The sequence below is a fragment of the Lithobates pipiens genome, unplaced genomic scaffold (assembly GCF_037356315.1).
Source record: "Lithobates pipiens isolate NorthernLeopardFrog02 unplaced genomic scaffold, aLitPip1_a1.2 Scaffold_18, whole genome shotgun sequence".
Classification (NCBI taxonomy): Eukaryota; Metazoa; Chordata; class Amphibia; order Anura; family Ranidae; genus Lithobates; species Lithobates pipiens.
The window spans coordinates 373,177,144-373,204,613 of NW_027507758.1; the positions used below are offsets into that span (position 1 = coordinate 373,177,144).

General features: G+C 42.6%; 1 protein-coding gene across 2 annotated transcripts in view; it reads right to left on the reverse strand.

Annotated features, from left to right (window-relative positions):
- Positions 1 to 708: 708 nt before the first annotated feature.
- Positions 709 to 27,470, reverse strand: part of CAPN10 (calpain 10) — a 65,315-nt gene continuing 38,553 nt past the window's right edge. Inside the window, exons 5-12 of one of the 2 annotated variants that reach the window (XM_077487698.1) lie at positions 24,961 to 25,102; positions 22,270 to 22,436; positions 21,158 to 21,417; positions 10,974 to 11,176; positions 8,975 to 9,224; positions 5,714 to 5,901; positions 2,394 to 2,439; positions 709 to 1,028 (exon numbers count right to left, since the gene is read on the reverse strand). In XM_077487698.1, the coding sequence (XP_077343824.1) occupies positions 1,002 to 1,028; positions 2,394 to 2,439; positions 5,714 to 5,901; positions 8,975 to 9,224; positions 10,974 to 11,176; positions 21,158 to 21,417; positions 22,270 to 22,436; positions 24,961 to 25,102 (1,283 nt within the window). In that variant the 3' untranslated portion in view covers positions 709 to 1,001. The remainder of the gene's footprint in view (positions 1,029 to 2,393; positions 2,440 to 5,713; positions 5,902 to 8,974; positions 9,225 to 10,973; positions 11,177 to 21,157; positions 21,418 to 22,269; positions 22,437 to 24,960; positions 25,103 to 27,470) is intronic. The other variant, XM_077487699.1, reaches the window with a different exon arrangement.

The window sequence follows — 27,470 nt, forward strand, 5'->3', positions numbered from 1 at the left end:
GTCTGGTCACAAACGGGGTAAATCTTCTGGAGGTCAAGTGGTTATGTGACCACCTGAAAAACAATTATCAAACACCTACCCCCCCAGGTAATAAACATTCTAAGCCTGATGTCTGCTGATATAAATTCAGTCCCATGGACACATCTCCGCATGAGGGTATTTAAAACAAAAATAAGAATTTAGCCTGGGTTCACACATATGCGATGCGGGAACCAGCGAGATTTCAGTGTCGGTTCCCGCATCGCATCTCCCTCGCAGGCACTTCACTCTGCCCTCTGCTGCAGGTGTCAATACAAAGTTAATGACACCCCAGACCGGTTCACAGATCGCAGTGTGAACTGTGAATTAGGACAGGAATCAGATCGTAGTGCAGGAAAAAAAGCTTCCTGCGCCTTATTTGTAAGAATCCAATGCGAGTTCAGCCATACAACTGTATGGCTGAACTTGCATTGCACAGACATGATCAGCATAGCAATGCGGGTGCGAATCACATGCGATGTATGTGTTCACATATGCGTGAACCCAGGCTGATACAAGACTTCCTTGCAATACTGGAACAGGAAACGGTTCCCTCTGGGACAGATCCTGATATGGTCATCTTGAGTTTTAATAAATTCTCCACAGTGTAATTTGTCAGTTTATAAGGAATATTTTAAACTTGGAAAATATTAACTATAGCATTAAAATACATTTTGGACAAAGAACGAGTCACATTTTCTCCAGCTTTAATTTATCTTCACCGTAAACAACATTTCAAAATAAACACAGTCATGGCGCAAAGGTAGGCAGTGTACAGTTTTATAAGGATTAGAAATACCAGTGCACATTTAAACAGAATTCATAGAAAACTCTCAAGAGAGTCTAAAAAGCTGCTAGCTTTACAGGTCCTTTTCAAGACCACTATGAAAGAATCTGGAAAATTGAGTTTTGAAATTTATAATAGATTGTTCCATTCCTAACAAGAATGATATGGTTGGCTGGATCAAAATATCAAAATCTTCTTATTTCATCACTGTGACTACTGAAACCTAAAAGAAAAAGAAAAAAATAAATGAAGAAAAAAAAATGTTCGGTGCTTGCACACCAATGTGCATGTATATTGGTAAAATATGGCTGTCCCATGTAAATATAGAACAAAGAAACAAAGTATTTTAAACCTAAACACACAGTAACGAGAAGAAGTACTCCAAACCAACTTTTTTACTTTGAGCAAACTATAAATGCACCTTTATGTGTAATTTGTGACGTGTGCTTCACATAATGATCAGATTGTATGGACTATAGAGACCATGGAACTATACATTTAAATCTAATTCCCTATTTTAACAGCCAGCATAAAACCTCTCAATGAATAATAATACAGCAATCTGTTAAAAGTATTAAAACTCCACATGAGATTACCTATACCATATCTAATCTTCCCATTTATTACTTGATGCATAGGTATGATTCAAATGATAAGTGTTTGTTCGAACAAACCAAGGACTACAGCATGCCTTTTAGGCTGCAACTTCCAGAAAGCTAATGAATTTAACTTCAATAGGATGCCCAGGCTAATACAGCCATTGTGTACCTTATATGGGGAACATATCCTCGTTTAACCTAATCATACCACAATGTTAAGTGCAGATGTTTTGTTGCTCTAATCTTCCATATGGCCATGCCTATTGATAAAGACGCAATGTCGAAATGCGTCTAGGCCTGACCACACAGCTTGTGAATGTCAGCTGCCCCGATCTCCACCCGGGTATTATTGTGGACAAGAATCCTAGGATCAGTGAGAGAGTATCGTGTCATGCTGTACAGTTATTTTTGTTATACCATTGGATGCAAATTTATTTACATTTACATTTTTATTCTTTTAAGTGCAATATGGAAACGGGTCAATTTTATGGGAATAAATACTCAAACAGGTTCACGCTATGAGGACTGTTTTTTTCCCTATGTTATGAGCTATTTAAGATTGGTGGCTGTACAAGAGTCTGAATGAACAGGTTAATTGAAGGATATGAATCCAACTGTTCAGGTGACCTGACTGACATATCGATGGTGTTGCCTCTCTGGATTTTTACTGGTAAATGGGAAAGACATACCTAACAAGTGTTTACCCTATATTGATCTGGTGAGTGTAAACTCTGAGGGGAGTGGAATCACACGGTGTGGTGAAGGTTTTATTACTACACATCCAATAAGACCCCAACGAACATTCAGCAGAGCATGTTTTTCAGCTGGACTCACTTGTCACAGATTGTTTCATCATAATTTGTGGGTGTAACACACTCAAGAGCGCTGCTTTAGCTTTATGGATCACTGGAAGTTGACTTTTAAGACTTATGTTTTATGATACTTCTAATGTTTATTCATTTATGTGCATTATAAATGCATTCTCTCACCTCATGCAGGATTTTCCCAAGAGCCTCCTGGCTCTGGATGGATTTCCTGTAGCCAGAAAAAAATAATGTTAAAAGGCAAATCAATTATTACTTGTGTTCATTGGTCTATTTAATGCATATTTAATACCTGGATATTGACTGCAGTCAGGTTTTATTTTACCTTTCCACATTATTTTTATATATATTGTGATTGAAGTGGACTCAGCTTTCTGTAACTTACTATTTGATTTTATCATAGAAAAACAATTTAGAAAAAAAAACAAGATTAACCTTTTTGTTCCAAATAAAAATTACTTGGTTTAAAAACAAAAAAAGAGGCAACAAGTAAAAAAACAAAAAACTCAATGTTAATGTTTGTGACCATTTTAAAATAGAAAAGTAGGGAGAACAAATAGAAGATAGGATTTTAGATGCATTTACCATAGTCCACTGCAGACAACGTTTTTAGAGGACCACTATGCAAGTATTCCTGTGTGGCCACCCTGCTTCCAGGAGACTACAGGGGACAGAACAAAGTTATTTCTGAATAGTGCGTAGTCTCCACTCAGCCAGCAACTTATTGTGGAGATGTGCACTGCAGAGGCAGCAGGGCAGTGTGGACACACAAGGAGTAGCCCTTCAGGCCAGTGCTCTGACCAGATTGACATTTGATAGTAAGGATTGTTTAACACCATCTTGAGAGCAAGAGAGACTTTGCCTGAAGAGGCAGGGTGCTTCTAAAGCTTCTGAGCATCTAAAATGATCCGGAAGCTGAATATTTTCTTTGCTGAAAACACTCCTTGTGGGTAACTCTTAAGTGGTTTCCATGTGAATAAAAGTAGACAGTAAGCCTTAACCACTTCAATACAGGGCACTTAAACACCTTCCTGCCCAGACCAATTTTGAGCTTTCAGCGCTGTCGCACTTTGAATGACAATTGCGCGGTCATGCTACACTGTACCCAAATGAAATTTTTATCATTTTTTTCCAACAAATAGAGCTTTCTTTTGGTGGTATTTGATCACCTCTACGGTTTTTATTTTTTGCGCTACAAATAAAAAAATACCGAAAATTTTGAAAAAAAAAAGTTTTTTTTTGTTTCAGTTTCAAAACTTTGTAAATAAGTATGTTTTCTCCTTCACTGATGGGCACTGATGGGGCTACACTGATGGGCACTGATAAGGTGGCACTGATGGGCACCAATGTGGCACCAATGAAGTGGCACTGATAGGCGGCACTGATGAGCGACACGGATGGGCGACACGGATGGGCGACACGGACGGACACTGATAGGTGGCACAAATTGGCACTGATAGCTGGCACGGATGGGCGGCACGGATGGGCATGGATAGGCGGCACAGGTGGGCATGGATAGGCGGCACAGGTGGGCATGGATAGGCGGCACAGGTGGGCATGGATAGGCGGCACAGGTGGGCATGGATAGGCGGCACAGGTGGGCATGGATAGGCGGCACAGGTGGGCATGGATAGGCGGCACAGGTGGGCATGGATAGGCGGCACAGGTGGGCATGGATAGGCGGCACAGGTGGGCACTCAGGCGGCACAGGTGGGCACTCAGGCGGCACAGGTGGGCACTCAGGCGGCACAGGTGGGCACTCAGGCGGCACAGGTGGGCACTCATAGGCGGCACAGGTGGGCACTCATAGGCGGCACAGGTGGGCACTCATAGGCGGCATCGTTGTTATAGTAATGGATGCCAATCAGTGCCAAACAATAATGCATGCCAATCAGTGATGCCCATTGTGGCCACTGATTGGCATCCATTATGGGCACTGATTGGCACCCATTGTGCTGACTGGCACCCTGGTGGTCTAGGGAGGATTATGGATTTTTATTACCTTTTCCCTGGTGGTCTAGTGGTGTCCCTGGTGGTCCAGTGTGGGCATCCTCAGGGGGGCTGTGCTGATAATCGATCAGCACAGACCCCCCCCTGTCAGAGGAGCAGCCGATCGTCTCTCCTCTACTCGCGTCTGACAGACGCGAGTGAGGGAAAGCCGATCACCGGCTCTTCCCATTTACACTGTGATCCGCCGTGATTGGACACGGCTGATCACATGGTAAAGAGTCTCCGTCGGAGACTCTTTACCGAGATCGTAGTTGCCGGGTGTCACACTGACACCCCGCAACAACGATCGCCGCGATGCGCGCCCCCGGGGGCGCGCAGCGGCTCATTATCCTAATCACGTCATATGACGTCCGGTTAGGATAATGAAACCACTTTGCCGCCGTCAATTTGTAATAGGGCGGGCGGCAAGTGGTTAAAATACAAATTTGAAAGTAGGCCGCGTTTGTCACAACTATCCATGCAAAGCCAAAATCCAATGTATAGATTTATACTTTTATTTTGTTGAATAAAGGGCGTTTTTTCATGATATAATTAGGCTTCATTCAAATGGGCGTACTACAGTGTACACCTGTGTAAAGGCCATAAATACCTGCACAAGGATTCACAGTTGTTTCATGTATACCCATACAAGCAGTCCCATTCATGTCAATTGGGATACAGTAGCTGCACACACAGTCACTGCTCTCAATATGTTTGGGGCTATGAACCCCCACAGAAGTCATACTGGGATCAGCGGCTTTGTCTGGGCACTTTCTACATAGACAAAAATGGGAGTGCCTGCATGAAACACCAGTGCATCTCCATGCAGGTAAACATGGCCCTTGCTGGAGTGTATGCTGTAGTATGCCCATGTGAATGAGGCCTTTCTACTCTATTTTTATGACATTAAATGCTATAGGGCATTAGGTCTGGCCCTGGTGTACATAAAGGAACAAAACCACCCCATTATAGATGGGCAGATTTGGGATGCTGGGAACTAGGATGCACTGACTTGTACATTCCCAAGCTCAGACAGAAGGAACTCCAGGAGAGCTGGTTATTAGCAGGTAAATGGATTTACAAAGCAGGCATGCCTTGTGCACATTGCACAGTATCAAAACTGGGATGAAAAGCACTATGCTGTTATATGGTGCACTGTATTTCAGCAGTAAACATTTTTAACTTAAAGCGGGAGTAAACCCAGTTCCAAAAAACACTTAGCATTTCCGGCAGGCCGGGAATGTAACTCACACATTGGTTGTGCTCTCAACCAAACTTTCAAACCATCCAATGTCTGGTTTCATAAATGATCACATGTGCAGCATTATGGCAGTTGAAGAATCATTAGAGGCCAAGATGGCAGCTTCCATGACTGAAAACGATAGAAGGGTTTACTTCCACTTTAACATTTAATATATTTGAAACTGAAAGTAGGTCTGTGTGGCAGATAGATTCATACAAGTTAACAACTATGGCAATATAAACACTGCACTTACCTCTCCATCTTGGTGGATATGAATACAGAGAAGTCACATTCCTCATTAGGCAAGTAAGTGGAAGGCACAATGATGTACTGCCCAGGAGAAAGGTCACACATAATGGACACTTCATGTGAGTAACTGTGTGGTATACAACTGGCACGTGGCTCTTGTACAAAAGGTGAAAGGTTGCTATCAGAGGGAACCTACAGATGGGTACACACAAAGCATTTTACAATAACCAACAGTGATTACAACCACAAATCAGAGGACAGTCTTTAGAATTATAACAAGACCATATTTTCCCATTCATCAATCATTTATGTCATTTTATGGTAGATTTATTTACTAAAGAATATTTAAATAGTGAATTCATCACTTCTGCAAAAGGGCAACAGATTCAAATTTTGCAAAACATTGGGGTTGATTTCCTAAAACTGGAGTGTGCAAAATCTGATGCAGCTGTGCAGGGTAGCCAATCAGCTTCTAACTTCAGTTTGTTCAATTAAACTTTGGCAAACAAACAAACAAACTTGGCAGCCGATTGGTTTCTATGCAGGGCTGCACCAGATTTCCCAGCTTTAGTAAATCAACACAACATTATACTAAATAGGTTTGCCGATTAAAAAAACAAACAAAAAATAGAAAAAAAGTATGCCTATTATTCAATTAAATAAAGCAAAAAAAAAGTTGCCAGAGAAGAAGTCAACAACAAAGTTAACCGCTTCAGCCCTGGAAGATTTGGCTGCTTTTAAAAAAAAAAAAGCAAATTTTTTTCTCAATTTAGGCCGATAAGTATTCTTCTACATATTTTTGGTAATAAAAAAAAAAAAAAAAAAAAAAAAATCACAATAAGCGTATATTGATTGGTTTGTGCAAAAGTTATAGCATCTACAAAATAGGGAATAGATTTATATCACTTTTATGATTATTATTATTATTTTTTTTATTAGTAATGGTGGCGATCTGCAATTTTTATCGTGACTGTGACATTATGGCGGACACATCTGACACTTGACATATTTTTGGGACCATTGGCATTTATACAGCAATCAGTGCTATACAAATGCATTGATTACTTTAAAAATGTCGCTGGCAGGGAAGGGGTGATCCCTGTGTTATTCTGAGCGTAACACACGCCTGATCCCTGCATTATTCTCAGCGTAACGCACTCCTGATCCCTGTGTTATTCTGAGCACAACGCACTCCTGATCCCTGCATTATTCTGAGCGTAACGCACTCCTGATCGCTGCACTATTCTAAGTGTAACGCACTCCAGATCCTTGCCTTATTCTGCACGTATCGCACGCCTGATCCCTGCGTTATTCTGGGCGTAACGCACTCCTGATCCCTACATTATTCTGAGCGTAACAGGCTCCTAATCTCTGCGTTATTATGAATGTAACGCACTCCTAATCCCTGCGTTATTCTGAGCATAAAGCACTCCTGATCCCTGCGTTATTCTGAGCATATCGCACCCCTGATCCCTGCATTATTCTGATCGTATTGCACGCCTGATTCCTGCGTTATGCTGAGCATAAGGCACTGCGTTATTCTGAGTGTAACACACTCCTGATCCCTGCGTTATTTTGGAGCGTGACACACTCCTGATCCCTGCGATAATCTGAGCGCAACAAACTTCTGATCCCAGCATTCTGTGTGCAACACACTCCTAATCTTTGTATTCTAGCGTAACACAATCACAATTTAGGGTTAACACTGAATCCACACCCGCAGTAGATCACAAAGGTAGTGCATTTTGAACACGGTGCAGAAAACACCCATGGAACATGCCTTTCTGGCACTGCGTTCTGGTGTGAACCGGCCCTAACAACAGGACACTGTACCCGGTGATCTTTGACTTAATCAGTGTTGTTCAAGTAGATCTCCATCTCTCTAAAGGCCCATACACACGATCAGACTTTTTGACAACAAACATGCAAATTAGCTGTTTTGGAGCAACATCCGACTGTGTGTACGCTCCATCGGACAAACTTTTTTGATTTTCATCAGACTTTTGTTGGCTGTGCGAACGGACAAACTTTCTGGCAACAAAAGTCCGATGGAGCAAAGTCTGATCGTGTGTACAGAAAACCATAGGACTTTTGTACAAAGTGCAAACAGGCATGCTCAGAACCAATGCAAAAGATCAGACAACAATACAGAAGCTGACCAAAGGTGGCGGTAAAGAGCAGAAAAACCACGTGGTTTGGTGAAAGGTTTGGTGAAAATTGGCTGAAAAAGTCCTGCTGTGTGTATGCAATACAAGTTCAGGGCCGACGCCCTTGGTACAAAAATCCAAGGGAAAGTTTGTACAAAGTCCTATCGTGTGTATGAGGCTTAAGGTTGCCTACCCCTGCCCTAATGCAATAGGATGCGCACACCTATGGCTACACGAATCATCTGCCCTTACTCAAGATGGCCATTGCTAGAAATGCTAGGGGGTGTTTTTCAAAGTGATTTCTCAGCAAAATAAATCATGGAGACATGGATAGAAAGAGGAAATTTGCTTTGAATTTTAAAAATTAAACATTGTTTTTGGTTTGTCGTGCTTAGGAGTATATATTTTTTTTTTCTCCTTTGACAGTGCAAGGCCCTTCCACAGTGAGAGTTTATGAAATGGCAGTGTGAAGTTACAGATTATTGTTTCTGTGCAGAGAAGACTGGGGTTATAGTTTTCTCTGGGTTTTATAGTCCCGGACCGGGGCCTAGAGCTTGAAGGCTTTGAAGAGATTTGGGTGGGGAAAAAGTCCTCAATCCAGTGTTCAGTTCTTACTGGAGGCCTGCAGGCTGTGCGAGTATACAGGTGTGCAGGGTCATTAGAGGCCAAGCCTAAGCATAGCTCTGTACTCCTATTATTACCTTATTTTTTTTCTTATATTGGTGCATTTTGTCATTTTAAAAATGTTATATCTGTTCTATTGTGAATTAAATATGGGTTTATGAAATTTGCAAATTATTGCATTCCGTTTTTAGGTATATTTTACATAACGTCCCAACTTTTTTGGCATTGGGGTTGTCATTTTTCCACTCACTGCAGTTCCTACCAGATTCTTTTATTAAAAACATGGACCGATCATGCGAGTACAGAAGGGAGACCCTTCAACTCCGCAATTAAGAAATTAGTGTACTGTTTGTATTGAAGCTCACACAAATAATAGAGGGTAAGGCATTACAATTATGTTTCCCAAAACAATGCAATTGCAATGTGTATAACTGACTAGGGGAAGAGGGCATTTTTTTTTTCTCAACAAAAGTGCAGTAACATTTAATTCTTACCATGTACACATGGAACCCTATTGCATGGCAGTGTTTTCCCTGACAATGTTGCTTTAGTGTCACCCTCACCAGTCGGGCTTTACTGGGCACTATAAAAGGGATGGTTGGATTAAGGCAGTAAGATGGAAAATTTCTGCTGCCTCCGGCATTAATATCCTTTTTCCACTGGCCTTTTACTTCTCGGGTCTCCCAAGTTCCTTTTACATCATCTTCACTTATGTTCACCAGTGGCTGATGGGAGGTTATTTCACTGTAGGATAGACACACAAAATCAGGAAAATCTCAGTTAAATCTCCAATACATTCATAACCAAAATAAAAAAAAAGTATTACACAAATGTGCTTTCCATTTTGTTTATTTTGAGACAAAAAAAAAAAACGAAAAACAAAGCCCTACTCATTCTAAGGCATAAAAATAAAGGTCATGGAAATAGAAAAAAAACCCATGACTGACATGTAAAAAGACTTTCCTGACAGGGAGAGTAAAAAAGTGCAGAAACCATAGATCTAGAGCACACAATCAATTTACCATGATTGTCAAGCCCATCTAGTGGCCATAATAAAGTATTTTCCTGAAATACCTAAATCACTAGATGGAACTGGCAATCATTAAAGATAAACATATTAGTCATATTACAGGCACTATTTGTGTAGGCTTTTTATAAATAGACCCCAAATGTATGAACAAAGTACTTTGAGTTCATTTTCATTTTATTTTGTTGTGGTTTTTTCTTCTTCAAAGATTGTATAAAAGAAAAAAAAAAATTAATAAAATAAATACAATTTTAAGCAAGGCAATATCACCAAAATGCATGGTTTGTCCCAAAATAAGAAAAACATATACATTGCTTTGTTGTCTTAAAGCAGAGTTCCAGTCGGTTCTGTGTTTGTTAAACACCCAGTCATCTGTCCCACGGTCCACCGATGCGGCCGCCCAAAGCCTCGGTTCTCTCCCTCTCCGCAGCGCCGACATCACTACTGTGGGTACCCGGCGGTGACAGCTTGTGGCTTCACAGCAGGGTGCGCACTGCACATGCGCAAGTCATGCATGCGGTGCATCTTTAATGGTCGGGCAATCTTCTGGGACCTGTGACGTGTCCCAGAAAATTGCAGGGAGGGAGGGGCCGCCTAGGCGGCATGAGCGGAAGTGGGAGTTAGGTACCTGTCAAAACTAGGTACCCAATCCCCCCCAAAAAAATTACATGCCAAATGTGACATGTCAGGGGGTCAGGATTCCTTACAGCGGAATGTTCCACTTTTGGGTGGAACTCCGCTTTAAGTAATGACAAATTTATTGCTCAATCAATAGGCCCATGACAAACATATAAAAATGCTGTTGTCTATAGGTAGTGTACAGGTGTGACAGCTGAATTGGTTAAAGGATAAGTTCACCTTTTCTAACATTGTACATCCGTATTCAGAGTGTAACATGTTAGTTCTGCAACTGCCTTCATGATCCCCCGATCCCCGCTGTAACCAGTGTCTGCTGTCACAATTCAAAAAAGATGTGGCCGTATGGGGCTGTGAATGGAAAATTACCAGCTGTGGCGGCTGTCAGATTGTAGTTCTCGATGAACTATCATGGCACTGTTGAGCGCTGTGGTAGTTCATTAAAAGTTATTGTCGGTGTGTAACTGAATGCTTGTACGAGCACATAACTTACACAGGAAGTCTGCAAGAGCCCTGTAAAGCACCCACGACCTGCTGATCGTGGGCGAAATGCTTTGCAGACTTCCAATAAAACAAAGAATAAATGTACATTTTTTTACCTGCAAAAAAAAAAAAAAATGTGCATTTATTTATTTATTTGAAAAGGTGAACTTATCTTTTAATCTAGCCATTTTTATATTCTTTGTTTAGCTTTTGATTGGATTGTGATCAATGTTTGGTGCACTAAAAAACGTAGGGATATTTAAGTTTCTAACTGCATGTAAACTAGACCTTGGCACGAATACTGCTTTGACAGTAGTAAATTCAATATATAATTTAAAAGATGCAACCTGAGGGTGATTGGTCCACTAGATAGGACTCGCAACAAGAAGTCCCCCTCTGTGTCCCTGAGGAAAGTGCTGGGTATAACCAGGTAATATCCAGGAGAAAGCTCACACTGCAGGTGAAGCTGTCTGTCATAGGAATGTGAGGAGGTGCCAGCAACAACAGGTGACTGTACAGTCTTCTGCAAGTTAAAACGACGTTTTTCCACCTACAGAAAAAAAGGAGATAAAATTTCCATAAAAACGTATTTCCATAAATTTACAAACTGCTAAATAAATTTAGTGTTTGCTAACCCACCCAAAAAATATGCAGATCCTGGTCCCTTAAAGCAGATTACACAGTACAGCGCTTGTGCTGTGTAATCTGGCCCAGTCTAAACTGTAAAAGGAAAAACTCTGAATTTGCCACTTCCTGTATGTCCTCTCTAAATAGACCATGATAACCAGGGTAGCTCCGCCCCGATCACCATGGTCAAAGTGCGTTCCTCTGTCATACGCTGCCCCCTCTGCTCTTCTCTCTCCCCCCTCCTTCCTGCCTGTCATCCCCCTCTGTGTGTCTCTGGCCGGCCCCGCCCCCCGCCGATATTCTTGTAGAACAGAATAAAAAAACTATCCCAGGCTGGCATAGCACACTGTCTGTAGTTTAAAAAAAACGAGTGTTGTAAATACCTAATTTCATCTGTCTTCGGGCCGGTCATGTGACTCTCGGCTGCTTTACAGCTATGAGACACGGATTCTGCAGATGAGACAATCGGCCAAGTGATCTCCCCATCTGACGTCAGAGGAAGAGCAAGGCCCCTTCCTCAGAAGCAAAAGATCAGAGCTGTAAAGCGGCCATGAGTGATGTGATCGGCCTGAAGACAGCTGAAATTAGGTATTTACAACACTTTTTTTTGAAACTACAGACACAGTGTGCTGTGACAGCATGGCATAGTTTTATATGGATGGGTTAACAACCCCTTTAAGAAGATACAGTGCACAGCATAAATGAGTACACCCCTTTTGAAAAGTAAGATTTTAATCAATATCTCAATGAACACAAGAAAAATTTCCAACATTTTGACAAAACTGAGTTTTATTGAACATTTGTTTAGCTCATTACATGAAAGCAAGATAAATAATATAACTTAGATTGCAAAATCTTCAGTTTAATCAAATTAGTTGATGGAAAAATGAATACACCCCACAACAAAATTACTACATCTAGTATTTTGTATGACCTCTATGATTTGTAAGGACAGCACCAAGTCTTCTAGGCATGGAATGAACAAGTTGGCGACACATTGCAACATCTCATGGAAAGTGATGCTCAACTTGTCTCTTAGAATTCCCCATAGATGTTCAATTGAGTTCAGATCAGGAGACATATTTGGCCACGGAATCACTTTCACTTCAGAAATGCAACAGTGGCCTTAAATGTGTGTTTTGTCATATTAGAAAAGTGCATGACGACCAAAGGCATGGAGTAATTGTAGCATCTTCTCTTTCAATATAGAGCAGTACATCTGTGAATTCATGATAGCATCAATGAAATGCAGCTCCCCGACACCAGCAGTACTCATGCAGCCTCACAGAAGAACACTGCCACCACTCTGTTTCACTATAGGCACCATGCATTATTCTTAGTACTCCTCACCTTTACGACGCAATACCGTTTTGAAGCCATCAGTGCCAAAAACATTTATCTTGATTTCATCACTCCAGAGTACAGAGTCCGAGTAGTCTTTTTCAGCATGGGCCCTGGCAAATTCTAAGCAGGCTTTTTTTTTGCATAGGCTTTAGGAGAGGCTTTCTTTGTGGACAACACTCATTCATGGCATTCCTATGCAGTGTACGCCATATTGTGTCACTGGAAATAATCACCCCAGTTTGGCTTTCTACTTCTTTAGCTAACTGCGGTGAACTTGCATGTCAATTTTCTTTAACCCTTCCCATCAGAAGACCCTGCTATCAAGGTGTTAACTTCCGTGGACAGCCTGGACAATTCTGTGAAATGGTTGCAGTTACAGCTTTATAAAATTTTTGTATTACTTTTACTACAGTATTCTGACCGATAAGCTATGCTGATTATTTTGTAGCCTTCACCTTTCTTGTGTAAATAAAACATTTTTTTTCTCAGGCCTTGTGACATTAGTCTTCCATGTAGTGTCATTGCAGATGACACGAAATAGGAAGGGGTTATCTTTAACCCCTTCCCGCCCGCCATATAACAAAATGACAGGTGAAAAGTGGTCTGTTATCCTGATGGGGCGTCATATGACGTCCAGCAGGTTAAGCCGTGCAACGCAGCGATCGGTGGTATAGTGTGACAGTCTGCAACACCGCATCTCCGATCGAGGTGAAGAGCCTAGGACGTAGGCCATGCAAGATGCAGATAAGGCACCAACTTAATCAGCCACAGAACCTGTGTTATTAGTGTGTTCAGGTTTAAAAGGATGAGGGGGCAACCCTACCAGAGATGCCCAACCATGACCACCAGGTAAGCCCGCTAGAGCCCACCAGGGATACCAAATCAGTGTCCATTAGGGATGGCACTCTGTGCCCATCAGTGATGCCTGCAAGTGCCTCCTGATCAGTGCTGCCCACCTTTTTTCAAAATTTTCGGTCTTTTTTTTTTATTTGTAGCGCAAAAAATAAAAACCCCCAGTGGTGATCAAATACCACCAAAAGAAAGCTCTATTTGTGGGGAAAAACAAAATTAAAATGTATTTTGGGTACAGCATCGCATGGCCGCGCAATTGTCATTCAAAATGTGATAGCGATGAAAGCAGAAAATTGGTCTGGGCAGGAAGGTGTATAAGTGCCCTGTATTGAAGTGGTTATATAATGCCCTTTCTATAATCATCTGTCTGCTGGAAACCTGTTTAATTAATATTTAGACTCACCTGTAGTTGAATTCTTGTTAATTAGGATTTTGTTGTCCAAAATTTAGCTTTGCTCCTAAGACTTTCATTGGGGTGTATTCATTTTTGCAACATGGTCTTGAATGAATTGGTCAGGAAAAATACAATTTTTGTGTGTGCAAATTAACAAATCTTGGTTGCAATCAACAGGCTTCCCTAACTCCAGCACTGGGTCTAAAAGCCCTACATTAGGAAAAGTCTGGCCTTGGAGGTCAGATAAATGGGGCAGTCCAAGGAGAGCCTTTCACCCCACACTGTCAGAATGTTGAGTTGCAATGGTCTGGAGTGAAACTGGGCATACAGGACTGCCTTGAAGAAGCAAACCATTAGACTCAAACCCCTCATGCAGATATGAATTGCAAGCTTCCCCTGGGCCCAGAGGTCCCACACATGAGACTGAAGGGAGAGAAGTTTGTCCTGAGGCAGAAACATCCTGGATAGGGCCAGTGTCTAGAGTCACGCCTAGGTGTTTCAATCTGCGAGATGCATCCATCGATGACTTCCCCAGATCAAGCATCCAACCTATGCGCTACAGAGTCTGCACTCTGTTGGATGCTGGCCAACAGGAATAGGGAAGACTTTAACAGGCGATCATCTAGGTACCGTACAACAAAAACCCATTGATCACAGGACAGAGTTAAATCCAGGTCATAATATCTTAATGAAAGCATAGGGGGGGCCCCCCATGCACAAGCCAAAGGGAAGGGCAACAAATTAGTAATGATGATCGCCCACAGCGAATGGCAGCGTGTTATGATGGAGGGATAGGAATGTGCAAGTAAGCATCCTGGTAATCTATAGATGCAAGAACATCCCTTAGATGTGGCAAGGCTATGACCAACCTGGCAGTTAATATTAGAATACAGGATTTATATAGCGCCAACAGGTTATGCAGCGCTTTACAACAGAAGGGCAGACGGTACAAATACAATACAATACAATTTAATACAGTAGGAATCAGAGGGCCCTGCTTGTTAAAGCTTGCAATCCAAGAGGGAGGGTCAAGACATACAAACAGGTAATAACTGTGGGGGGAGAGCTGATGGAGAAAATAAAAATACAGTTATTAAGTGGGGGCAGGATAGGTTTCTCTGAAGTGAAGGGTTTTCAGGGATCATCTAAAAGTGGACAGAGTAGGAGAGTTGGAAGGATTGGAATAGGAAGTTAAAGAGGATGGGAGAGGTATAGGAGAAGTCCTGAGGTGAGCATGGGAGGCGGTGACAAGGGAGCTAGGAAGCAGGAGGTCTTGGAAGGAACGAAGAGTACAATTGAGTTGGTATTTTGAGACTAGGTTAGTGATGTAGTTGGGGGCAGAGTTGTGAATAACTTTGTAAGTTGTTAGCATTCTGAATTTTATTTGTTGGGTTAGCAGAAACCATTGGACAAATCGGGAGAGGGGTAGCAGACACTGAGCAGTTGGTAAGATGTACAAGTATGGCAACAGCATCCATGATGGACTGAAGGGGGGGGGGGGGGTCTGCTTATGTAAAGGTAGGCCAGTGAGGAGGGAGTTTCAGTGATCAAGGTGAGAGATGACCAGGGAGTGGACTAGGAACTTTGTGGTGTCATTGGTTGGGGAGGAGCGTATTTTAGAGATGTTGCGGAGATTGAGGTGGCAGGCTTTGAATGCTGATTGGATGTGGGGGGCAGAAAGTAGAGTTCAGAGTCCAGGATTACACCTAGCCCTTTGGCATGCGGGACGGGTTGATATTTTAGCAGTTGATCTTGACAGAGAAGTCAAGGGAAGGGGCACCTGGGGGAGGAAATATTATGAGTTCGGTTTTGGATAGACTGAGATTGAGGAAGTGGTGTGACATCCAGTTTGATGTGTCAGTTGGTAAATTAGTGATGCATATGGAGATTGGTGGAGTGAGCTGAGGGGTAGAGAGATAGATTTAGTTGTAATCAGCATAGAAATTTTATTGGAAGCCATGGGAAGCTATTAACAGACCCAGGGAGGAGGTGAAATCGAGAATAGGAGAGGTCCAAAAACAGAACCCTGGGGGACCCAGACAGAGAAAGGAGAAGAGGAAGTAGAGTTGTAAGTGACATTGAAGGTGTGGTGCGATAGGTAGGATGAGAACCAGCAAAGAGTACAGACACGTAACCAAAGGAATAGAGTTTTTTGGGAGGCGTTTCCATGCAAAGCATTTAAACCTGTGTAGGACCAGTTGAGTCTTCAGATCCAGAAAGGGCCTGATTCCCTTGTTTTGCAACTGTAAAAATGTTGCAAAAAACAACAAAAAAACAACAACCTGAAAGCATTTTATTGGTGGTACAGGGACAAGAGCTGCTGCAAAGCAGATCCATCCACCATAGGGAAGGAGACAAGTTTGACAGTACGAAGCAGAGAGGAGGCAGTCCAAACTCCAGTTTGTAGCCCCTGGAAATGGCAATCTGGACCTATGTATCTAAAATTTTCTGGGAGCTGGTTGGTTTAAAGGGTCATGTCTTGTTATGAAAGTAAATTCCCAACTTAGACTTGGAACTCAAGGACTTGAAGGGATGAAACCTCTGGGTAAAAGTCATACTACCAGATGTGTATGTCCTCTTTTTATGGGGATGGAAACTACTCTGGCCCCCAATGATCTTCTTGATGCATTTATCCAAGGAGGGACCAAACAGGTTTTTGCCTTTAGAGTCCTGTGCATGTGGATGGAGAGAAGACTTGCCTTGGGCATTTGACAAAGTGTATATGCCAAACCAGGGCAGCCAAGGAAAAGAGAGCTTTGATAAGAGCCTCTAATCTCTTGTCTACCAGATCTTCGAACATTGGATTAGCCTCCACAGTGCCACGAAGGTCTTGTTAAGAGGAGCAGTGGCAGGACCTACCACAGAAAGCACCCACTTACACAGGAAACTTTTCTTAAGAGGATTCTATTGGACAAAGCATTTCGGAGGAGTACAAATAGGTTGCAGATTGACAAAATTTTCCAATAGGTCTCTTCAATGAGATTGGACCAAACAATCAATTTCTGTAGCACATGACCAGTCAGACATTCCTCAAAATTCAACTGGCCCCTACTGAATCAGCCGAATTTAAATCAGTGTATGGCCAGCTTAAGGCTGAGCCAACACTATACAAGGGAAATCTCAATAAGGGCAGCTATGATACCCATCATCTTGGATAAAATCTCTGTTACAGGTGCATCATCCTAATCCAATTTCTCAAAAAGAAATGGATCATTCTCAGCTGCCATCTCCTACTCAGTTAATGTGTTTGGCTTAAAGCTCAAGGTTAGAAAGGCATAGCTGTGATCATTGCTACAATAAGGGCAGAAATTCTGCCCATGAAATCTGACATTGTGGCAGAAAGTATGTAGACACAGTAGCATCACATCAGATGCACTAGTGGATCTAAATTTTCCACAATTTGTCATGTTACAACCAAAAGTATAAATGTATTTTAATGGGATTTTATGTGATAGACCAACACAAACTGGCACACAATTATGAAGTAGAAGAAAAATTATAAATGGTTTTCAACATTTTTTACATATTAATATCAGAAAAGTGTGGCATGCATTTGTATTCAGCCCCCTGAGTCAATACTTTGTAGAACCATCTTTTGCTGCAATTACAGCTGCAAGTCTTTTTGGGTATGCATCTACCAGCTTTGCACATCTAGAGAGTGAAAGTTTTGCCCATTCTTCTTTGCAAAATAGCTCAAGCTCTGTCCGATTGGATGGAGAGCATCCGTGAATAGCAATTTTCAAGTCTTGCCTCAGATTATCAATATGATTTAGGTCTGGACTTTGACTGGGCCATTCCAACACATGAATATGCTTTGATCCAAACCATTCCTTTGTAGCTCTGGTGGTATGATTAGGGTCGTTGTCCTTCTGGAAGGTGAATCTCTGCCCCAGTCTCAAGTCTTTTGCAGACAGGTTTTCTTCTAAGATTTCCTGTATTTGGCTCCACTCATCTTCATATCATCTCTGACCAGTTTCCCTGCTGAGGAAAAGCATCCCACAGCATAATGCTGTTGGCGATGGTGTTTTCAGGGTGATGTGCAGTGTTAGTTTTCCACCACACATATCATTTTGCTTTTAGGCCAAAGAGTAAAATTTTGGTCTCATTTGACTAGAGCACCTTCTTCCACGTTTGCCGTGTCCCCCACGTGGCTTTTTGCAAACAAGACTTTTTATTGCTTTCTTTAAAGAATGGCTTTCTTTTTGCCACTCTTCCATAAAGGCCAGATTTGTGGAGCGCACAACTAATAGTTGTCCTGTGGACAGATTCTTCCACCTGAGCTGTGGACCTCTGCAGCTCCTCCAGAGTTACCATTGGCCTCTTGGCTGCTTCTCTGATTAATGCTCTCCTTACTGGCCTGTCAGTTTAGGTGGATGGCCAGATCTTGGTAGGTTTGCAGTTGTGCCATACTCTTTCCATTTTCAAATGATAAATTTAAAGCAGAGTTCTGCCAAAAAAATTAATTAATTAAAAGTCAGCAGCTACAAATACTGCAGCTGCTGACTTTTAAAATAAGGACACTTACCTGTCCAGGGCATCCACAATGTCCTCACCCGAAACTGACCCGTCCCTTGGCTCCCGGGTGGAGGTGCCACAATCTTCAGTAAGGGAATCAAGAAGTGAAGCCTTGCGGCTTTACAGCCTTGTTCCCTACTGCGCATGTGTGAGTCACACTGCATGTCCTGACTGGTCCCTGCTGTCTTCTGGGACCTGTGTGTCTCCCAGAAGACACGGGGGGGGGGGGGGGAATAGAGTAGGGGCTGGTCATGAAGTAGATTGCCACAGACATCTGCTCCCCCTGAAAGGTGCCAAATGTGACACCAGAGGGGAGAGGAACACGATAAGCAGAAGTTACATTTTTGGGTGGAACTCCGCTTTAAAAGTGCTAAATGAGATGTTCAAAACTTGAGATTTTTTTTATAACCTAACCCTGCTTTAAACGTCTCCACAACTTTATCCCTGACCTGTCTGGTGTGTTCCTTGGCCTTCAAGATGCTGTGTGTTCACTAAGGTAATTCTGAGGGTTTCACTGAACAGCTGAATTTATACTGAGATTAAATTACACACAGGTGGACACTATTTACTAATTAGGTGACTTATGGAGGCAATTGATTCCACTAGATTTTAGTTAGGGGTATCAGAGTAAAGTGGGCTGAATACAAATGCACGCCACTTTTCAGAAATTTGTTTGTAAAAGATTTTGAAAACCATTTATCATTTTATTTCCACTTCACAATTACCGTATATACTCGAGTATAGGCCGACCCGAGTATAAGCCGAGGCCCCCAATTTACCCCCAAAAAACTGGGAAACCTATTGACTCGTGTATAAGCCGAGGGTGAGATATGCCTGTCCATCCCTGTGTGTGTGTCCATCCATCCATCCATCCCTGTGTGTGTGTCCATCCGTGTGTGTGTGTGTGTGTGTGTGTGTGTGTGTGTGTGTGTGTGTGAGAGGCCTTGTGTGTCCAGCCTACCTGTGTCCCCAGCCTCCGTCCGGTCCCGAGCCTCCGTCCGGTCCCGTCCCGTCCCGAGCCGAGCCTCCGTCCGGTCCGGTCCCGTCCCGTCCCGAGACTCCGTCCGGTCCCGTCCCGTCCCGTCCCGAGCCGAGCCGAGCCTCCGTCCGGTCCCGTCCCAGGATCACCGCTCTTCGTCGGCGCCCATTTTCCTGTTCAAATGCCGCGCCTCCCTGTCTGTGATAGGCGGAACACAATTTCCCAGCAGTCTGTGTTCCGCCTATCACGGCCATCCTTTCATCCTCGTCCGTAGTACGAGGATGAGCGGATGTCCGTGATAGGCGGAACACAGGCTGCTGGGAAATTCAGTGTTCCGCCTATCACAGGCGAAGGCGGAGCCGGAGGCGCGGCTTTTGAATTAGAATAGAATGGCCGCTGTCTGTCTGCTCGACACGCTGATCGAGCAGGCAGACAGCGATGACTCGAGTATAAGCCGAGGGGGGCACTTTCAGCCTCAAAAAAGAGGCTGAAAATCTCGGCTTATACTCGAGTATATACGGTATGTACCACTGTGTTGGTCTATCACATAAAATCCCAATAAAATAAATTGATGTTTTTGGTTCTAACAAGACGAAATGTGGAAAATTTCAAGGAGGTATGAATACTTTAAGAAACTGTAGTTGGAGCTCAAATTAAAGTAGAAGTATCGCTAAAGCTTTTTTGGCTGTACTTCTATAGATCACAGGAGTATAGTTCATTCACAGAAACGGTCCAGGCTCTGAAAATATCCTGACCATATGGTTGAGATATGTCGAGATGCCTGGACCGGTAGCTGGCTCAACCTCAGCAAACCGCTGAGAGCCTGAGCCAGCCTCTCCCACCCCCTCCACAGCCCATCACTCGAGTGCTAAAGGAGCAGAGTAGAGAGCTGGTGACTGACAGTCACCAGCTCTCTGCATCCTGAAGACCAAGAGCTGAGTGATCAATGGTTTTTGATTGCCCCGTTCTCAGTCTTAGAGCCTAGGCGAGTATAATTTTCTTTTTACCTAAACCCATACTTCTCTTTTAACCCCAGCACTCCTGGCTCCCTGCTGCAACCTCCAAAAAGGTCTAGGAGCAGATCCCACACACCATGAAGTGAAACTAAAGAATGAAGGGCACCCTGTGCTATATGTTTAAAGGGAAGCTAGAGTAACAAGGAATATACCCTATCCTGGCTTCACCCTCCATGATGGTCGTAGCCCCGGAAGAATTTTCAGGGACAGAGCTGTGCTGCAGGCATACAATGGACCTTGATCTGTAAAGCACCATGTAGCCAACTATGCACGTTGCAATATATGCCAAGGGGAGAACCCACAGCAGGGGCCAGTGCATGGAAGCAAATTTACTGGCCGGTCCCACATCTTTCATCTGGTGCAGTCTGGGTGAATTCCAACAAGGCAATGATGAGGAGTCAACTAATCTTTAAGCTGTATGAGGAGCCACAGTGGCTATGGCGCAGCAGGAATCCTGACATAAGAAAAATAGATATAGATAAATTGATAGAGAGCGCGAGATAAACAAAAACGTCCATAAAAGATGGTAAGCTTCTCTCAATAGAAAGAAAAAGTCAGTCACTTAAGGACACTAGCAAAAAGAAAAAAAAGAAAAAAATTCTGAGGCAAGCTGGGAGAGGGAGGGGTTATACTGGGTTGTCCCTGCAGCTTTCTTTTGGCAAGCATCTAATCACCTGTAAGTAGCGGCATATAACCCAGTCATAATGATTAAAATGCCTGTGTCTTATAATGTACTGTACAATAGCAATGCCAAAACGTAATTATTATTCTTTAAAGAACCCTACAGTGATTTCTCATACTTGCCCTCCAGACATGAAGTCCAATAGCATACAGGGGAGTACTTTTTGAAATCGTACTTCTTGACTGGTTTCTGCGTGTATCACTGGTAGATGATATTTCACTTTGTGGCCTTTGCATAAGTGCCAGATATACCTCACTTTGCTCCCTAACAACCAACCAGAATTTAGGGTTGTCCGTAAAACTGACATTATTACGGGATCCACCTGCAGTCTGACCTTTGACCCAGGAACCATACAACTGTTGAGCATGGAGCAATGGACAATCTGTAACACAAGAAATTAACATGTAGGTACCATAAAACAAATATAGCGATTGCTGCATATATGATAGATCCAATATTAAAAACATCATCTTCTGTATAAAAAATAAATAAAAAAAGAATACTCATCTACTGCCTGTTTTTGTGACATGCAAAATTAAACAATTTCAGACAACTTGTGAAATCAATTAATGAGACCTTAATACTTTGTGGTAAAAACTGCAACTGTGCTACAGGTCTGTGTTCGCCACTGCAATAAGATTTCACAGAGCTCTTCATATGCAGGCTGGGTAAGTGTACATTGTGTGCTGTTTTTAATAAGCAGCAAGTTATACTCAGCTGCTCTATACAATAGTTTTGCACAGTGCAGCTCTGAATCTTTTCTGGGGTCCCCTGATGGCATTCCTGGCTCCTACTCCTCAGGAATTGCTGGCGACATCACCCGTGACCCCTACCCTTGGTTTACTTTGGTGGCGGGGCCGAATTGCAGCTTCTTCTCCAGCTTCATAAATTGAAGTAAAAAAAAAAAGGAGCCGCCAACTACATTTAAATCCGGCAACGACAGTCAGTGCCGCCAAGTGAGAGCGCCTATCTGTGCACACTGAGCCCTCACCATATACACTGCTCCTCTCCTGCCTCTCTCCTTGCACACACAGCCCCCTTCCTTGTCTGCAGTACACTCATGGACAAACGGCCATACAGAACACTCATGTGAAAGGAGTCTAATGTTGGGTTCCCCAGTAAGAGAAAGAAGGTTACACCACAATATGTGGCTATCACTCTGAGGACAATACAGCCTGCAAACTGCTTTCCAGCATATCTGCAAAGTGGACATTCTACAATCACATTAGCTCACCTGTCCAAATGCTTTGTATGTGCTCCATCTCATCCATGGGAAACGCCATAATAACTTCATTAAACTCTTGCAGAAATTCTTCTTTCTCTACCCAGAACTCCCCATCTTGAAGACCATAAAGAAACTTATCACTTTCTGACTTGTCCATTAAGGCCCATTTATCACCTCTAAAGAAAAAAAAAACAAAAGAAAAAAACAGCGTAAAACTTACTTTAGAAATCCAAACAATTTACCTGGCAAAGTTGCTGGTGTCATAAACCAAATTTTATGATACAAACAGTAAAGTGTAAGTTTAATACACAAGTCCTCATAGCTAAATAGCCATAGGATGCAGCTACACATAGCCTACAGCACTGTGGTCACAGCAGAGGTAAGGTGGCTCTATTCTGTGTCAAAATCTGTCTGTGCTTCATATTTTAACACATTATCAAACTATGCAAACAAAATTACTGACTTTATAGGTTACAATCTGTCATAGATTGAGAATCCCTTCCTACTAGGAGCAGAAGCAGGAGAGAAGACTTAGCTGTAGCAGCTGAGAAGACTGTGGAGTAAGCCCAGAGAGCTCAGTGTGCCCACTCATTTAGTGATGATGATACAAGTCCTGAGAAGAACCAAAGCGCAGAGACTGCAGTACCACCTGGTCTCCATCAGAGCTTCTAGGGGTGAAGATTTCATGATGCAAGTGACACCCAGATTATAGTCCTCTCTCTCACTCAAGCAGGCTGCAACTGACAGCAGATAAAGTCCTGACAGTCCTTGTAGCACTGGTGCACTGGATTGACTTGATAGTGTTAGGGCCTATTCACACCAATGCACAGGTACATTCTGTCATCTTTAGAAGAGCACGAGTGCCATTGTTAATGGCACTCTCATGCATCTAGCAAACACAGGTGCATTAATGGCCACCAAATCATGTGGAACCACAGTACTAATCGGTCTGGTGTGGTTCATGCCATACTATTTGCCCTTTTCCACACTGAAATTAACATGCACAGGGTCATCAAAGCAGTATACTGGGGAACACTGGGATCACATGGCTGGATGAAGGCTGGGACACACAGAGCACAGGGCTGGAATCACCAACAACACAGACACGCTGGGGATCACTGAAAGCGCAGGAGCTGGGTACAGACTGGGCAGGCACCTGTAACACTATAAGTCATGGAAATAACACTTGCAGGCAGAGGAAAACAGTCGCAAGGGACCATGGGGTGTCCAGCTGCTAGCATGGGAAATGCAGAGCAATGTGCACCAGCCACTTTAAGCCTGGCCATGGATTTGCTGAGCTGTTGGCAGGCAATGACTAGCTGCACGCCAGTGGCCTTACACAAGTGAGAAACCCGATGCTGGACCATAAACAGTAGAGGTCGACCGATATGGGTTTTTCTCTGGCCGATGCCGATATTTAGAAATCATGGCGGCCGATAGCCGATATATGATGCCGATTTTTTTGGGCCGATATGTTAGGCCGATTTTATTTTATTTGATCTAACACACCTTTCCCACTGGGGTGTTTTTCAGGCGCTTTTGGGCTAAAAATAGCGCCTGTAAAGTGCCTGCAAAATGGCTTCCCTGCAGTCTGTGTGAAAGACAGAGTGCTTTCACACTGAGGTGATGCACTGGCAGGATCTTTAAAAAAAGTCCTGCAAGCAGCACGTTTGGAGTGGTGTATACCGCTCCTCCACCACTCCTGCCCATTGATATGAATGGGCACCACTGCCGAAGCGCATGCAATGCGATTTGGCAGCAGTGCTTCATGGGCGCATTTAACCTCTTCCTTGGCCGCTAGCTGGGTTAGATGTGCCCCACTAGCAGCCAAATAGCACCGCTAAAATGATGGTAAAGAGCCGCTAAAACTTGCGTTTTACCATCAACGCCTGCCCGCTCCAGTGTGAAAGCAGCCTTCATAAGTGATACAGAAAATTTCTTACATTTAAACATTTATTAAACAAAACAAACCTCCAATCAGTTTACTTGTATGTATGATTTAGATAAAAAAAAAAACAAAAAAAAAAAAAACTATATATTAAATAAAAACAGGTAGTCAAAACTTTTGGACGAAAAAAAAAAAATGGGCTAACTTTACTGTTTTTATTTTATTTTTTAAATAAATAGTGTATTTTTTTTCCCCAAAAAATGCATTTGAAAGACCTCTGTGCAAATGCCATGTGACATAAAATATTGCAACAACCGCAATTTTATTCCCTAGGATCTCTGCTAAAAAATATATATAATTTTTGGGGGGTCTAAGTGATTTTCTGGCAGAAAATACAGGATTTTTACTTGTAAGCAACAAGTGTCAGAAAAGATTTAGTCTTTAAATGGTTAAACTGAGAACTTCTACACACAGAGATGACTTCATTCATTCAAGTGTAAACATTGTATCTTTCTGTTCTTTTCTTGGCAGGCTGCCCAGAGAGGAGGAAAGACGTTTCTATGACAACTCAGGCAACTTACACTGACTTCTATTACAGAAGTCATTTCAAAGTCCCACTGCAGTTCTATATCGGCTTTTTACCAGCACAATCGGCCGATGCCGATTAATAAAAAAAACTGCAAATATCGGCCGATATATCGGCCGACCTCTAATAAACAGGTGAGTATAATACAGCCTCTGCTTACTGTAGGGAAAAAAAAAAATGTTCAAAAAACATATTTCCTTAATAAAAATTTGCAATTTCTACTTACTTCCTCCCCCACGCCCCGCTCCAGCGGCTCCGCCCCCAAGGATTATGCACACGTATTAAAATCAACTCATGCCCATACTTTGTGACTCCAGCCTTGATGTCTGTGATTGTAAAGGCATGAAATTCACCCAGATCTCCAGCACCTAAAATACATATAGATTGAGATATTGGCATATTAAAATTTACAAACAAGCGAATGGGATTTTTGTGAACTGTAAAATCCTTTTCTTGAACTCCAATGAAGGACACAGAGTATTTCATCTTTGGGTTATACTGCTACCTACTGGAGGAATGGACACTCCCAACCTAAAAACTGTAGGCTCAGAAGCTGGCATCAAATGATGCCACAATCTCCACCTAGTAGCAGGGCCAGCCAACCCCACCACCTGCTCAGTGTGACTGTCACTGTTAGTGTGTACCATGTGCGACAATCATATGCAGTGTCCATTTTAAGCAGCATGTAGAGAAAGTACAATGAACATTATGCAATGCAGGTCAGTGAGCAGTAAGAAATGGCAGTAAAGAGCTGTAGAGCGTGTGGTATTTGGCAGAATAAAACAATAGGGCAATATGTAGTAGTAGAGAAGCGCAAGGCCATGCACAGCACATGGTGGCAGTTCAAAGCAAGCAGTGAAACGTATGCTGGCAATGGTAGGACAGCAAGCAGTATGTAGTAGCAAGGCAGAGCAGTGGGCTGTATGTAATGGACAGTAGGCAATAGGCAGCATGTAGTGACAGGACAGCAAATAGTATGTAGTGGGCAGAACAATAAGCAGTGTCAGGGCAGTATGTAGTGGCAAGGCAGGGCAGTGGGAGGTATGTAGTGGCAGGACAGTGTGGGGTGGCAAGTCAGTGTGCAATGGCAGTGCTGAGTAAGCAGTGCAGAATGGCAGGGCAAAGCAAAGCAGTGTGGAGTGGGCAGAGTAAGCAGTGCAGGGCAGTGGGAAGCAAGAAGTGACAGGGCAGGGTACTGTGGAGTTACAGGGCTGGGAGCAGAGCATTGTGCAGGAGTTAAGCCTGGTACACACTCAGCAGAATGAATGAAAAAACCTGGAGGAGCTCGGGAGGAGCTTGCTGTACTAAAAAAGAAAAAAGGAGAACAGTTGGGGCTTTATATGAAGTGGTGACCTGGTAAGGTCAATTGTCTCCATCCCTATATAATATATATATATAATATAAATATATAATATAAATATATATATATATATCAAAAAAGAGGGGAAAAGGGATTGGGACTTTGTATGAAGCACGTAGGTATAAAGAATTCAGTTTATTATATAAATTATCCAATACAATTACAATAACTGGTACAATTCATAAAAATATATATATATATCTATACATACAATATAGACGGGGTGCCATACTGACAGATATCAATTGAATCATAGGGTCACGGCATATAATAGCCATATAATAATAATAATTTTGTGGATTGATCCACTCTTCAGGAGCATGCGCGTGATTTCAATAAAAAATATAATAGAAGTTGCTGTATGGTCTGATCCTACCAAGGAACAAAGAAAATTCATGAAAAATAAAATAAAAGTATAAAAACGCACTCTCTACCATACTTGCAAGGTTGACTATATAATAAAGTATGGCACTGTAGATCGGGGACCCCCAAAGGGAAGCATCCAACTGGAGCTGAGGTGGTGTGAGTGGCCTGCTGTCCAGCAAGAAAATCATCCAGGGGAGACAGATTTCAAGAAATTGATGTAGTCAGAGTGACGATAAGTGCCGAGACCATCAATGAAGGACTTCTGAAAAAACATATGTATATATATTTTTAGTATGACACATGCAAGGTGTGTCCTGTTCTTGGTAAAGAACAGAGGGGATTGAAGTACTAGAAAGTATTGGTGGTAGCCAAGTTCTAAGAAGTGAAAAGTGATGAGGATATAAAACGCATTACCAGAAGAGGTTGAAGAAAAAGGTGCAATGTCGCGTACACACGATCGGAAGTCCGGCCATAAAAAGACAGACGAGAGCTTTTGATCAGAAAATGTGACCGTGTGTATGCTCCATCAGAATTTAGCTGTCCGAATTTCCGCCAGCCAAAAATTGATAGCATGTTTTCAATTTTCCCAACGGAAAAACTTTCTATCGGAAATTCCGATTGTGTGTATGCAATGCCGACACGCCAAAAATCACGCATGCTCAAACTCAACTACGAGACGGAAGCTATTGGCTACTGAACTTCCCTTTTCTAGTCCCGTCGTACATGTTGTACGTCACTGCGTTCTAAACGATCGGAATTTGGTGTGACCGTGTGTAGGCAAGACAGCTTGAGCGGAATTCCGTCAGGAAAACCATCAGAGCTTTATCCAATGATAATTCCGATCATGTGTATGTGGCATAAGAAGTGAAAAGTGACAAGGATATAAATGCATCACTAAGAAAGGTTGAATAAATCCAACAATGCAGTGCAACCAGAGGTGGATTCTAGTTACCAATTAGGCAGTGATCAGTTTAAAGGGTCCAGGGATGGGGATTCATGTAGTGAACTGA